Genomic DNA, 15,849 nt, shown 5'->3' on the forward strand with positions numbered 1-15,849 from the left:
TGTCTCTGTCTCTCTCTGTCAAAAATAAATAAACATTAAAAAAACGAAGAACATGCTTAAAAAAAGTAAATAATAAATACATACATACATAAAACAAGGTGATGCACAGGGTGGACCTGTGTTTGTCACCTCCGCACAGCTTCAACATACCTGAGTGCTACTAACAGGGACTGAAACTTTAAAATTCCGTTTTCCTCCCCGGCACTGATTTGATTTTGTTTTTTTCAGGAAAAGTTCATAAACTCGTGTTAAAAATCACATTAGATAAAGAGCTCGTAGGAATTGCCCGGTTAAGTGACAGAACAATTTTTGGTTGAATTTCTCCAGATTAATGCTTTAAATATCTACCGTCTAAATCATATGTGTATGTTTATAACATGCCCTCAAATGTTTTAGAAAATGGTAAATGGAGGAAGTCACTAAAAGATTGACAAGTTGCTCGCACGTTGACATTGCACGTGAAGTCACCTGTCAGTGCTCTCCTAACACAATTCAGGGTCTGAACACTGAACAGCGCCCGTCAGGTCGTTACTTGTCCGGAAGGCGGTTTCTCTTGTATCTGCCACCATCAAGGATTCCAAAGACGCCTATGATTCGTTCACGAAGTAGCGCGCGCAACCAATTTCTCTTACTCTTCTCAAAACTTATGCTCCCCTTGAGACACCCGCAGGACGCAGCACGCGGCCTCTTCAAGGGTCAACAGTGACGATGGCAGTGAGGAAGCAACAGGAGCGTTTCGCACGCTAACGCTACGACGGAAGTGACACCTTGATCTCGCATTTATCCTTTATCTTTCAACGCACCGTCACATCTGTCATTTCATTTCATCCACTGAGATGGGACGACCGTCATCCTCCCCATTTTGGAAGTTAAGAGAACAAAACAAAACACTGAGACCTTACCAGGGACTCCTTCAGGTTCGTGACGGTTCACGGAATTCCTGGTATCTTACAACAGACCAAGACCCCAGTTGTAGGGGAAACGTCAGCGGCTCTGGATGGGCGATCTCACTTCGACTGTCATTCTTTCATCTTGTGGCAAAGCGACAGATCGCGCGAGGACACAGACTGGGAAACGAGGGTGTGCTGACCCCCCACCCCCCTGCCTGGGTGCCTAGAGGCGGGGCCCGCAGCGGACCCCGGGGGAGGGCGCCCCCAGGGAAGCGCGTCACTTACCGAGCAGGACTGTAGGTTGAGGCTCACGAGCTCGTGGCAGTAATTCTGAATGTGCTTCAGGGCTTCGTCTTCTAACTGAGCGGACACAGAAAACAGAAGAGGAGGGAACCGGCTGCGGGCGCGGCGGAGAACCAGGAGGAACCAGCAGCAGCTCTCCGGTGAGGGGCCCACGCCGTGTGTCGCCGGCCCCTCGGTACCTGCGTGCAGCCCCTCAGGAGCAGGGCTTTCAGGCCGCGACAACCTCGCACCAGCGCCTCGATGCCGTCCTTCGTGATCTGGTCACACCACGACAGGTTCAGGTATTCCAGGTTTCGGCAGCCCTCACTGGGGGAACGAGAGGCGACGCGACGCGTGGGCAACCCGTCCCACGGAGAGCTTATGACCGAGCGTGAGCTCGGTAAATCACAAGCCACTCGGGGAGAGAAAATCGCTGTGACCCGCGTCTCCTATTTCTTGTTCCAATGGGACCGCTAGGTTTCAGACAGGGTGCCCCGGGGGCTCAGTCGGTTGAGCGTCCGACTTCGGCTCAGGTCACAATCTCGTGGTCCGTGAGTTCGAGCCCCGCGTCGGGCTCTGTGCTGACGGCTCGGGGCCTGGAGCCTGCTTCGGATTCTGTGTCTCCCTCTCTCCCTCTGCCCCTCCCAACTAGCACTGTCTCTCTCTCTCTCTCAAAAATAAACATTTAAAAAATTTAAAAAAAAAAGAAAAAGATAGATGGAAAGGTTTTAGACACACCAGGATGCTCGTAGGTTAGGGTGTTTCTCCAGGCAGCGGGCACTCTTACCTGATCCCTTTCAAGGAGCTGTTTGTAATAGACACACAGGAAGTCAGATCCAGATGTTTCAGCTTGGAACAGAATCTGCTAAGGCTATAACACGTGCTGGAAAAGAGCAGACACACTAAAGATATTTTCAACCATGTTTCTCTCCCCTCACTCTCCGCATGGTCAATTAGCCACCGAACTAACTCTCGTTACTTACCTGTCAGTGATTTTGGTGCAACCATTGAGGTTTAAATGTTCAATGTTGCGGCAGTTCTGTGCAAAGGTCCTAAAAAGAGAAAACATTTAAAAACTCCCTGGACAGCCACTAGAGGGCGCGGGTCACCATTCACATTTAGAACAATGCTCCTCAGCTAAAAATTTTGTTTTACTGTGCAAAGAGCATTTAACATGAGACTTACTCTCCACAAATTTTAAGAGTACAATATATTATGGCTGACTTTAGGTACTGGTGCTCCGCAAACTTTAATGTGCACATGAAACAGCTAGGGTTCTTCTCACAGTGCAGATTCTAACGGTACTGCTAAGCAAACTGCTTAACGGTCTGTGATTGTCTTTCTTTTCTTTTCTTTTCTTTTCTTTCTTTCTTTCTTTCTTTCTCTTTCTTTCTTTCTTTCTTTCTTTCTTTCTTTCTTCTTCCTTCCTTCCTTTTCTTTCTCTTCCTTTCCTTTCTTCTTTTCCTTCCCTTCATCCATCTCCCTCCCTTTCTTTTCCTTCTTTTCCTTCCTTCCCTTCTACCTTTTCTTTCTTTCTCTTTTTTCCTTTCCTTCCTTCTTTTCTTTTTCTTTTTTTCCTCTTTCTTTCCTTTCCTTCCTTCCTCTCCTTTCCTTCCTTCCTCTCCTTTCCTTCCTTCCTTCCCTCCCTCCCTTCCTCCCTCCCTCCCTTCCTTTACTTCCTTCTTTTCCTTCCTTCCTTCTTTCTTCCTTTTCTTCCTTTTCCTTCCTTCCTTCCTGTCTGCATTTCTACAAAATTCCCAAGTGATGCCAGTGCAGCTGCTCTGGAGCTACACGTTGAGAAGCAAAGCCTAAGACTGACTATGCATCGGTCATAATTCTCCTTCAACCCACATCTTGGTGGGTTGATATCTGAGGGTGGAGGCCTGGCTCCTTGTTACTTCTCTTTATAGAAAAATCAGTTCGAAGCAAGGGGGTTGAATCTTTCTTGTATTGTGCCACACTGTCATTTGGTTATTTAAGAGCCTTCCTGGAGAAACCATCTTTGGCCACTGATAGGGTCAGTGGTTGATCAGTACGAAGAACCATCCAGCTACTGGTGCAAATACTCAGTCACAAAAGGCAACTTCCTCAATAATTTGTGGGCTGGTAGCAAGGCCAGAAGTGGAAAATTAAATATCTCTTCCTCTCCACTTACTCTTTAACATATCAGCTTGGACTGGCTCCGCTCATCTGCATTTTCCTGAGATACAGCTTCAATGTATCTTTAGGGGTGAGTCCTGATTCTTGCATACAGTAGCCAAATGTCTCCCAAACTGGCCTCAAACCACATGTCACTCTTATCTGCTCCTTCTGCCCTGGTAGGGTGCTACGGAAGTGAGCTAGAGCCTGGCGGAATGCCGAAGTTGAAGATATGGAGCCCAAAGTCTGACCAAGGTGATTAGAATGATCAGAGAAGAGTATTAGAGCAGAGAGAACTTTAGAGGGTTCCCCTCAAGAACTCAGTAGAGTACTAATCAGAGCATGCGTATGTGGAAACTACCCAAAGCCAGAGAAAGAATCCTTAAAAACCGTTAAAGGGAACAACAGCCAGAGCCTACCCGGAGTCAGGAAAGTGCCCATTCCCACAAGCCAACAACGCAAATCATCTTAATCTGTGGGACACTGGGTAGAGCACTGAGAACTCATTGCTTCAGGTATACAATTAGCCCTCGACGAAACACTGCTTCAGTCCAACTTAACAAATTTAAAAAAGAAAAGGGGTTGAAGAGAGCTATGTCCAAATAACTCAACTGTGTCCAGAACAAAACTCAAGAACAGTTATAGGAATACAAAATATTCAGCTACCAAAATAAAACTCACGATGTCTGGCATTGAACAAAAAGTTGCCATGCATTCAAAGAAGAAGGAAAACACAACCATAATGAGGACAAATTTTCAATCAAAGCTGACCCAGAACTGACACAAATATTCGAGATAGCAGACAAAGACATTAAAAGTTATTACAACTGTGTTCTGTAGAATGTAGTTCTAAGGTGCAACCTAAAGATTAGACAAGTTATGTTTATTAAATATGCCATGTAGAGACAACAGAGATATTTTTAAAGACCCAAATTAAACTTTCAGACAATGGCTGAGATAAAAAATTTCCTGGATGGGATTAACAGCAGATGAGACATTGTGGAAGAAAATATTGGTGATCTTGAAGACATAGCAATAGAAACCATCCAAAATGAAACATGGAAAGAAAACAAGAAAAAATAAAAAGAGCAGAACACGAATGAGTTGTGGGACAGCTTCAAGCAACCTAATATACATGTGACTGGGAGTCCCCAAGGAATAGGAGATTAGGGAGGGGGGGTAGTGGATATCTGAAGAAGTATTGGCCAAAATTTTTCCAAAATTTATGAAAACTATAAACCTACAGATCCAAGAAACTCGAAGAATTCGAAGTACAAGAAATACGAAGAAAAATACATCAGGGCATATCATAACCAAATTGGTCAAAAGCAGTGACAGAGTAATCTTAAAGCAACCGGAGAAAAAGACACATTATGTAGAGAGAAAGAAAAATAAGGGTGACGGAAGATTTCTCACAGGTAAGAAAAGAGCAAGAAAACAGAGGAACAGCATCTTTAAAATACTGAAAACAAAACAAAACAAAAAAAACCTGTCAACAAAATTCTATGCTGAGCAAAAATATTTTTCAAAGTGAAGGAAAAATAAGTTTTTTCAGACACAGAAGAGCTGAAAGAGGGGCACCTGGTGGCTCAGTCAGTCAAACCTCTGACTTGGGCTCAGGTCACAATCTCAAAGTCTGTGAGTTCGAGCCCTGCTTCAGGCTCTTTGCTGACAGTGTGGAGCCTGCTTCAGATTCTGTGTCTCCCTTTCTCTCTGCCCCTATTCAACTCGTGCTCTTTCTCTCTTTCAAAACTAGAAGAAGAAGGAAAAAAAAGAGCTGAAAGAATTAATCAGATCTGCGGTACAAGAAATGTTAAAGAACAGTCTTTATGTAGAAAAAAGAGTGACACTAGATGACAATTTGTATCTGCACAAAGGAATGAAGAACTGGAAACAGTAACTACTTGGGTATATAAAGTCAATTTTTTATGTATTTAAATCTCTTAAAAAATAATTGACTATTAAAAACTACTAACAATCTAGTGTGGAATTTATATTATATGTAGATTGAAAATGTGTAGCAATAATGGCATAAAGGCTGAGTGAGTAAAACTGGAATTGATATGTAATATAATTTGAGGCTACATTATAAGTCCAAGATGTACGTTATAAACTCCAAAACAACAATCAAATTACAACATAACACATTACAGCTCTAATCCAAAAAAGGATAAAAAATGGAACCATAACAAATTCTTAATCCAGAAAAAGGCAGACAAAGACGAAAGGGAAAGAAAAAAGTGTATGGGACAAATAGAAAACAAATAGCAAGAGAGTAGATATAAAACCAACCATATCATATCAATTATCACTTTAAGTTTAAATAATCTAGGGGCGCCTGGGTGGCGCAGTCGGTTGGGCGTCCGACTTCAGCCAGGTCACGATCTCGCGGTCTGTGAGTTCGAGCCCCGCGTCAGGCTCTGGGCTGATGGCTCAGAGCCTAGAGCCTGTTTCCGATTCTGTGTCTCCCTCTCTCTCTGCCCCTCCCCCGTTCATGCTCTGTCTCTCTGTGTCCCCAAAAAATAAACGTTGAAAAAAAAAAAAAAATTTAAATAATCTAATTACCCAAACTAAAAAGCAGAGATTGTAATAATGGATCAAAAAAGCAACATCCAACCATACATTGCTTACAAGAAACTAACTTTAAATATAAAGATACAAATCAGTGAAAAGTAAAAGAACAGAAAAACATATGCCATGCCAACACTAATCAAAGAAATCTGGAGTGTCTATATGATATCAGATGACGTAGACCTCACAGCAAAGAATACTCCCAGAAATAAAAGAAGGCTATGTGATAATGATACATGGTCAATCCATCATAAAGGCACAGCACCCTAAATGTTTATATACCTAATAACAGATCTTCAAAATACATGAAGAAATAAAGTGACAGAACTGCAAAGAGAAACAAACACAAAATTATAGGCAGAGATTTCAATGTAACTGTCGATCAAATAAGAAGTCAGCAAATCAGTAAAGATATAAAACACTTGACCATCACTCTCAATCAACTTGATCTAATTGATATTTATAGAACACTCCACCCCACAGCAGTTCAAGTTCATATGAACATTTACCAAGACAGATCATATTCTTGGCTACAAAACAAGTTTTAATAAAATTAAAAGGATTCAAGTCATATAAAGTATATTCACAGATCACAATTGAATTAAATTAGTAATCAATAATATAAAAATCTGGAAACGCCCAAATATTTAGAAACTAATTAATACACTTCTCAACAACCCATGGTCAAAGGAGAAATCAAAAGAGAAACAGAATACAGTTTTAATGGAATGAAAATGCAAACAAAGAATTCAAACTTGTGAAATGCTATTAAATCAGTACTTTGGGAGAAATTTATAGCACTAACTTTCCATTCTAGTAAAGGGAAATAGGGTTGACTTAAGCTTTCGTGTTAAGAAACCAGAAAAAAGAAGATCAAATGAACCGAAAGTAAACAAAAGAAAAGAATAAAAGATCAGAATGTATATCAATGAGGCAGCAAAAAGGAAAACAATGAAAAAAATTTAAAAAACCCAAAGGTGCTTTTTGAGAATATCATTAAACTTAATAAACCTGTAGCCAGAATGATCAGGGGGGAAAAACACAAAAGGGAAAACATGTATCAGAGAAACCGACACATCTTCACTTTAAAATACGCTATTAATGTCAATAAAAAAGCCAAAGAATATGTAAATTGAAATAGGCAATGTACGGTCACTGTGCCTTTGATTCGACATCGCAACTACTTCCATATAGTAAAAAAAAAAAAAAAAAAAAAAAAAAAAAATTAACCAACATCAGGAATAAAGAGAGGAGGTATCACTGCAGATTTTACAAATAGTAAAATGATAATCAGAAGGTGGGGGTGCCTGGCTGGCTCAATCAGTAGAGCATGTGACTTTTGATCTCAGTGTTGTGAGTTTGAGCCCTATGTTAGGGGTAGGGTTTGCTTAAAAAAATAAAAATAAAATGATAATAAGACGGTATTATAAACAACTTTATGACCATAAATTTAACAACTTGGATGAAATAGACAAAATCTTTGAAAGATAAAAATTATACCAAAGGTTGCTCAAGAAGGAATAGAAAACATGAAGAGTTCTACATATACTAAATAAATAGAATTTGTAGTTAAAAACCTGAAAAAGAAACATGCAGGCCCAGATGGCCTCAGTGGTGAATTCTACCATACATTTAAGGAAAAAAATAATAAAATTCTACATAAATTCTTCCAAAATCCTGAAGAGGAGGGAACACTTCTCAATTCATTCTATGAGGCCAGTATTACTTGATACCCAAATCAGACAAAAATATCCCAAGAAAAGAAAACCAAAGAACCATATCCCTCATGAACATAGATGCAAACAAAGTTCACAAAATTTTAGCAAACAGAATACACCAATATGTAAATAATATAATACATGATGACTCACATTGTTGTTTATCCAAGGGATGGAAGGTTGGTTTAACATTAAAAAATCAACCCATGTTTATAGCAGCACTATCAACAACAGCCAAAGTATGGAGAGAGCCCAAATGTCCAACAGATGAATGGATAAAGAAAATGTGGTGTATACACACACACACACACACACACACACACACACACACACACACAATGGAGTATTACTCGGCAACCAAAAAGAATGAAATCTTGCCATTTGCAACTATGTGGATGGAACTGGAGGGTATTATGCTAAGTGAAATTAGAGAAAGACAAAAATCATATGACTTCACTCATATGATAACTTTAAGAGACAAAACAGATGAGTATCAGGGAAGGGAAACAAAAATAACATAAAATCAGGGAGGGGGACAAAACATAAACATGGAGAACAGAGGGTTACTGGAGGGGTTGTGGGAGGGCGGATGGGCTAAATGGGTAAGGGGCATTAAGGAATCTACTGCTGAAATCATTGTTTTACTATATGCTAACTAATTTGGATGTAAATTTTAAAAAATAAAAAATAAAATTAAAAATAAATACTAAAAAAAAAAATCAGCCAATGTAATTCACCATGCTAACTAAACAGGTAAAACCATACAATAATCTTACACAGAAAAAGGACTTGACAAAATCTAACACCCACACTCAATTGAAAAGAAAAACCCTCAGCCAACTAGAAATAAGAGGAAAATTTCCCCAATTTGATGATCATCAGCAAAAAAATCTAGAACTAACACCATATTTGGATGCCTTCTCCCTAAGGTCATGAACTGGCTAGGATGTCTGTTTTCACTATTTCTATTCAACACTGTACTAGAGATTCTAGCCAGTGCAATAAGGCAAGAATAAGAAAAGGCACTGATTGGAAACAAAGAAGAAAAACTATCTTTGATGATAGGTGACATGACTCCTGTTTATGCAGAAAATCCAAAGTAACAAACAAAAAGCTACTAAAACGGAATCTATTAAGGCTGAAGGACAATCAATGTACAAAAATCAATAGTATTTCTGTTTACTAACAATGAAGAATCAAAAATTGAAATAAAAACACTACTTACAATAACATTTCATAACACAGATAAATATGACAAAACATGTGTGTAATTGTCCTATGACAACTGTAAAACTGTAAAACATGCTGAAAGAAATTTTAACACACCTAACTATATGGAGAGATACACCATGTTCATGAGTTGGGAGACTCAATATTGTTAAGATGTCAGTTCTCCCCAAATTGATCTATGAATTCAGCATCATCCTAAATCATGATCCCAGCAAGATATTTTGTAGAAATTGACAAGCTGATTCTATAGTTTATATGAAAATGCAATCTAGAACAGCAAAACAATTGCAAAGAACAAAGTTGGAGGAAAAACACTATTTGATTTCAAACTTATAAAGCTGCAGCTAATCCAGACAGTGTGGTTTGGTATAAAGACAGACAAACAGATCAATGGAAAATATAGAGAGTATAACAACAGTCCCACAGTTATTTGGACAACTGATTTTCAACAAAGGTGTCAAGGCAATGAAGTGGAGAAAGGGTGGTCATTTCAACATACGGTGTTAGAATAACCAAACGTCATATGCAAAAAATGAATTTCAATTTATACCTCACACCATATACAAAAATCAACTCAAAATGGATCATAGATCTAAACTACCAACTTCTAGAAACACAGGAGAAAATCTTTATGACCCTGGGTTAGGCAAAGATCTCATATATCATTGACAAAAATTGGTAAGTTGAATTTCATTAAAATGAAAAACTTCTCTTCAAAAACCAGTTAAGAGAATACAAGGATAAACCACAGACTGGAAGAAAACATTTACAAAATACAAATCTGATAAAGGACTTGTATTCAGAGTGTAACTCTCAAAATTCAATGGTAAGACAAAAAACAATCCAATGAACAAAAAGGGCAAAAACCCCACATTTGAACAGATATTTCAGCAAAGAAAATACGTGGATAGGGGCTCCTGAGTGGATCAGTCAATTCAGCATCTGACTCTTGATTTCCGTTCAGGTCATGATCCCAGGGTCAGGGGATCGAGCCCTGTGTCTGGCTCCATGCTGAGTGTAGAGCCTGCTTAAGATTACCTCTCTCTGCCTCTGCCCGTCTCATCCACTCATGCACTCTCCTACCTCTCAAAAAAAGAAAAGAAAATATGTGGATAGCAAAGGTACATAAAAAAACACTCGGGGTGCCTGGGTGGCTCAGTCGGTTAAGTATCTGACTCTCGATTTTGGCTCAGGTCATGATCTCACAGTTCGTGAGTTCGAGCCCCAGGTCTGCCTCCACGCTGACAGTGTGGAGCCTGCTTGGGACTCTCTCTCTCCTTCTGCCCTTCTCCCACTCTCACATGGGCTTTCTCTCTCCCTCTTTCTCTCTCCTTCTTTGTCCCTCCCCTGCTCGTGCTCTCTCTCTGTCAAAATAAAGAAATAAACTTAAAAAAAAAAAGATGCTCAACAACATTAATCATTAGAAATACAAATTAAAACCACCATGAAATACCACTACACATATCTATCTATCAGAAAGGCTAAAATTAAAAAGACTGACCTACCAAATGTTGACAAGGTGGGGGAGGGACTGGAAGTACCACACACTTCTGGTGGGAATACAAAATGGCATAATCCTTTTTGGGAAACAGTTTGAAAGGTTTAAAAAGTTAAACACACACCCACCAAATGATCTAGCTAATCCTAGGTATTTACCCAAGAGAAATGAACATATATGACACACGAAGTCTTATACACAAATGTTCATAGCAGCTTTATATGTAATGGCTGCAAACTGGAAAGAACCCAAATGAGAAATTAATAGATGGTATTATATCCATTAAATGGATCACTATTCAGCAATAAAAAAGAATGAATTACTGATACATACGACGACACGGGTGGATCTCAAAACAATGATGTTGAGTGGAAGAGGCCAGGCAAAAAGGAGAACATACTGGATAATTAGTTAAACTTTTGAAGATTCAAACTAACCTATAGCAACAGAAAGCAGATCGGTGGCTGCCTAGCAGTGGGACAGACACAGGGTAGGAGGGAGGCAGGGATTATAAAGGCACACGAGGAAACGCTCATGGGACATGCAATGTTCATTATTTTCATTACAGTGTTGGTTTTATGGGTATACACATATGCCTAAAATGATCAAATTGTACCCTTCAAGTACATACAGTTTATTGTATCTCAATTACATCTCAATAAACCTGTTAAAAATCCCCAGGACTTCATATATAATGCTGGAGCAAGAGTTACAGAGAGCACACATATAAGACTAGTACTGGGGTTTTAATCTATTTTGATTATTACTGTATCTCCATTCCCTAGATCAGTGCCTGGCGTAGTCGGGCTCAATAAACATTTGCAAACGAATAGCCTCCCTCCATCAAAAACAACAACAGTACATATGCGGAACAGAGTAGATGCCAAGGCTAGCTCTAAGTCATTACAAGAAAAAACTGGAGGGGCGCCTGGATGGCTCAGTCGGTTAAGCACCTGACTCCTGACTTTGGCTCAGGTCATGATTTCATCGTTCTTGAGATCAAGCCCCAAGTCGAGCCCTGTGCTGATGGTGTAGAGCCTGCTTGGGAGTCTCTCTCTCCCGTTCTCTCTGCCCCTCCCCCGCTTGTGCTGTCTCTCTCAAAATAAATACATAAACATTTAAAAACATGTTACGAGTCAATTTTCCTAGCAATGGTGCAGATGTTTCAATGACAAATTACGCCATCTGTAATTCTACTGCACATTCTCACGGGCAGTCGCGACTGACGTACATGGGGGTGATGCTTAGGTCTACGAGAGACAAAGTCCGTCCCAAGGTTCTAGGGGGCAGTGTGTATTCTAATGTAGCCAACCTCAAACAACAGTAGAGGCCACAAGGATGAAAACATAAAGGCTTTAATTATGTCTCGTCTCCAGAAAAGCACGTGCCCTTAATAGCGGATTGCTAACATTTCCAATAAATAATGGCTACCCAGTAAGAGGTGGGCAAGCGTGTGTTTGGGTTAACTATAATAAAAAGACTGTGGTAATCACATCCTTTTAGGAGCATGCAAAATTCCAGGTTATGTGCGGGACGCTTCTGAAAGAATTATTTTGCCAAGTAGGAGAATACACAAAGAGGTGGTCACTTTCATGAAGATGAAGCTAGCAAGAAGGGGAAGTGAAGGAGGGAGCAGAGGCGAACCATCGTTACCATCGAGCACCAGGCCCTTCATGCGTGCTGCTTCGAGTGATGCCCGTGACAGTGTCACGCGGGAGCCACAGCTGCCTTCACTTTGCAGGAGAGGGAGCAACACCCAGTGAGGCGAAATAATGCGTCCTCAGGCCACATCCCTAACCCAGGCCGGAGGATTCCAAACTTACGGTTCTTTTATTACTCTACGCAAATTACCACAGAACCGACGTCACAGGAGAAGAGCACTTAATATGCTTGGTTTGTCCTTGCCGATGGCAAGTCGGCTACGAGCTGCCACGACACAGTGAATCGCTGTGGATCCAACTTACTTCAAGGAGGAGTCCCCAACACCGATGCAACCCCGCAGGCTGAGCTTCCTCAGGAACCCACCGCATCGCTTGGAGATATTTTCCACGACTCGACCCTTGAATCAAGAACGTCGGGAAAAACATCTTAATTTTCATGCTGCTTATCTAATGGCATAATAACCTGAAATTTAGAAACGGAATCGAATTTTCCCGGGCATAAAAGAAGCTATTTCGGAACATTCTTCCAACACCCCACCTTGTTCCTGGCGTATAAAGGAGCTGCAGGCATGGAGAAATAGTTTCAATTAAAGCGTTAAATATTAAAAAAAAAAAAAAAAAAATCCGTGCACTATGTTTTGGAAGTTTTAGCCCCGGAGCTAGGCCTCCCCTTACAGGGCTCACGGCTACTCCACCGATGACAAGGCTTTGTGACGTCAGCTATGGGAACACTGGGTGCTGAGCAGGGGTCTACAACAATGTTGCTCCAAAAAAACCAAACTTTGTTGTAGCTGAACATTACGGCACTGGAAGTCTGAAGATGTATCATAAAAGCTCCCCCGCATTCTTAGAGATCCCTATGTAAACACATTTCCTTTGAAAAAGGAACTCGGGCTGGCAGATACGTTAAAGGGGAAAAGAATGAACATCGGTTAACACTTTCACTTTTTCAGGCACGATTTTAACACTTCCTTGTACGTATTACGACTCATTTAATATTCACGACAACCTCACGGGCTACTACTCGACAATGGAGATCATGGAGAATGTGTCTGGAATACAGAAGATCCCTTAGGAATCTCTCTTAGCATTACCATGCCCTGTGATTCAGGCCAGTAAAAGACTACAGGTCAATCCAGGTGGAACGACCAATGACCCATACACTTCAGAAAGTACCATGGTAACGAACCATGACTAGCTGGGGGGCCTGCTGGAGATAAACGGAGCAAGGAACGTGCAGTAGAAGAAAGTAGTTGTAAATACCGAGGATCACCATGTGACCAATTCCAGAAATGAAAACTGCAATTGTCATGAGTGTTTCTCCCTGTTATGAGAGAGCGTGTGTGTGTGTGTGTGTATGTGTGTGTAGAGATAAGACATTTTTTTTTCTTAAGAGAGAGAGTGCAAGTGGGGGAGGGGCAGAAGGAGAGGGGGAGAGAGAATCTTGAGCAGGCTCCGTGCTCAGCACGGAGCCTGACGTGGGGCTCAGTCCCCCAACAGTGAGATCGTGACCCGAGCTGAAAGTAAGACATTTAACTGACTGAGCCACCCAGGCGCCCCACGTTTGTTTTCTTTCCCCTCCTATTCCCTTATGTAAAATGAGATGTATTGGTATTTAACTGTTACTTCTGCATCACGGTATTTAAGGTACAGGGTATCAGGAAGAGTGAACATCACTCAGGACTTTCTTCCTCTGAGGAAGGAGTTGGTGTGTTTCCGTTGTAGGCTGGACACTTGTATCACATTAGGCGCGATTACAGTCTTTGGAGATTAAGTGCAGGTTGAGGAGACTCGTTTGGGCGCCACATTGACAAGGGGTGAACCTGTGCTAATCCATCTTATGTGCCAACTTGACTGGGCCACGGGATGCCCAGATCGCTGGCCAAACAGTATTCTGTGTATCTCTGTGAGGGCCTTTCTGGATTAGATTAACATTTGGATCAGTGGAGGGAGTAAAGCAGATTGCCCTTCCTAGTGTGGGTGGACCTCATCCAATCAACTGAAGACCTGAATGGAATCAAAAAGGCTGAGTAAAAGGTAACTCCTCCTCCTGCCTGACTGCTTGAGCTGAGACACTGGTCTCTGGAGAATCCTAATGCAGACTGGATCTATTACCTTCATTTTGCAAATAAAGAAAGTAAATGTTTACATCGCCAAGGTTACACTTTAGTGAGTAGTAGAGTTAGGGTTCTAACACGTTTATGTGATTCTAAAGGCCGTGTACCCCGCGTAAGTACTACCTCTACGAGGTAGAAAATACCGAAAAAAGGGCCATTGGGGTTTCTAAAAAAATACTATTATCCTTACTATATAAAATAGCAATCTGGGCCCTGAACTATAAGCACTAACAATTCACTAGATCTCATCAAACCACAGGATCACAGGAACAGGGCTCACATATGTTGTTACCTGGCTAACTGATGAATGGATAAGGAAGATGTGGTATATGTATAGATAGATAGATAGATAGATAGATAGATAGATAGATGGATAGATAGATAGATATAGATACATATACAATGGAATACACTCGGTGATGAAAAAGAATGAGATCTTGCCATCTGCAACAATGTAGATGGAACTAAAGTGTATTATCCTAAGCAAAATAAGTCAGGCAAAGAAAAATTAAATATGATTTTACTCATATGTGGAATTTAAGGATAAAGGACTTCTAGAAACACAGGAGAAAATCTTTACGACCCTGGCTTAGGCAAAGATCTCATATATCATTGACAAAAATTGGTAAGTTGAATCTTACCTGATATTCTGATATTCTGATAAAGGAATTTAAGGAACGCAACAGATGAAATAGGGGGAGGGAAGGAAAAATAAGATAAAAACAGGGAGGGGGAGACTCCTAAGTAGAGGACAAACTGAGGGTTGCTGGAGGGGTGGGGGGGTGGGGGATGGGCTAAACGGATGATGGGCATTAATGAGAGCCCTTGTTGGGAGGAGCGCTGGGTGTTGTACGTAAGTGATGAATCACTAAATTCTACTCCTGAAACCAATACTACACTGTATGTTAACTAACTTGAATTTAAACAATAAAAAAATTTTTTTAAAAAAAGATGGAAATCTAAACTTCGGTATTGCTAGCAGCTTTATTTATGCTTTCTTAAGAGTTAACAAATCTCTGTCTTTAGAGGGAAAAACAGATTATGACTTGGAAGTCCAAGATAAATAAATATTTAAGTACAGAATAAGACAGCAAAAACCCCTCCATACCAATGTCGGCAAATGGAGCACACAACATGTTTTTCTCCATTTAAATTTAGTTACATTTATATGAGCTTTCTATTCTTCCTTTCTTTGGAGGAAAGGCTTTTGTACTGGAACAAAAAAAATTATATTCAGAATTTTCTACTCCGCTGTTTCCAACTAAGAGGAAAAAATGAGCAAATTCTTTCTAAATGCAAAAGTCAAGTCAATGGCTGTATGTTATCCATTTAGATAGTATGTTGTAGGCGTGGATTTTGGAATGAAGGGATTTAGAGAGAAACAAAGCCTAAATGGAGGGACCTTTGGAGTTGTAATTTTTAGATGAGCATGCCACTTGGTTATTCCTCACTTTTGGCTGGTAGAATCCAATGGCACAAAAATATCCAACTTTTAAAGGCATGGAAAATGCCTAAACATCAGGGAAACAACACTTATTCAGGAAAGAGTGATGCTGAAGGAAAGGCGCCGAAGCACACGTGCCTTCTGGGCACTCTAGTCTGCCTTTTCTCTAAAACATGACATCACGTAATCCATTGTGTTCAAGGTGACTACTGTCCTCTTACTAAGTGAATGACCTTGGGTAAGTCACTCAAACATTTTGTGCCTCGGCTTCTTCAATGTGGTGTTTCTGAGGAGATTAA

General features: G+C 40.6%; 1 protein-coding gene across 8 annotated transcripts in view; it reads right to left on the reverse strand.

Moving 5' to 3' along the window:
- The window catches only part of FBXL2 (F-box and leucine rich repeat protein 2), a 113,033-nt gene that overhangs the window by 31,938 nt on the left and 65,246 nt on the right, over window positions 1–15,849 (reverse strand). For 6 of the 8 annotated variants that reach the window (XR_004344065.1, XM_032594634.1, XM_030330138.1 and 3 more), the window contains 5 exons: window positions 12,293–12,387; window positions 2,156–2,224; window positions 1,960–2,055; window positions 1,373–1,499; window positions 1,176–1,250 (listed from right to left, as the gene is read on the reverse strand). Coding sequence is in view for 7 of the 8 variants with exons in the window: in XM_032594634.1 (XP_032450525.1) it covers window positions 1,176–1,250; window positions 1,373–1,499; window positions 1,960–2,055; window positions 2,156–2,224; window positions 12,293–12,387 (462 nt within the window). In the remaining variant the exon portion in view is untranslated. Of the gene's footprint in view, window positions 1–1,175; window positions 1,251–1,372; window positions 1,500–1,959; window positions 2,075–2,155; window positions 2,225–12,292; window positions 12,388–15,849 lie in introns of those variants that run through there. The other 2 variants (XM_030330141.1, XM_032594633.1) reach the window with 2 other exon arrangements.

This window comes from Lynx canadensis, chromosome C2 (genome assembly GCF_007474595.2).
Source record: "Lynx canadensis isolate LIC74 chromosome C2, mLynCan4.pri.v2, whole genome shotgun sequence".
Taxonomy (NCBI): domain Eukaryota; kingdom Metazoa; phylum Chordata; class Mammalia; order Carnivora; family Felidae; genus Lynx; species Lynx canadensis.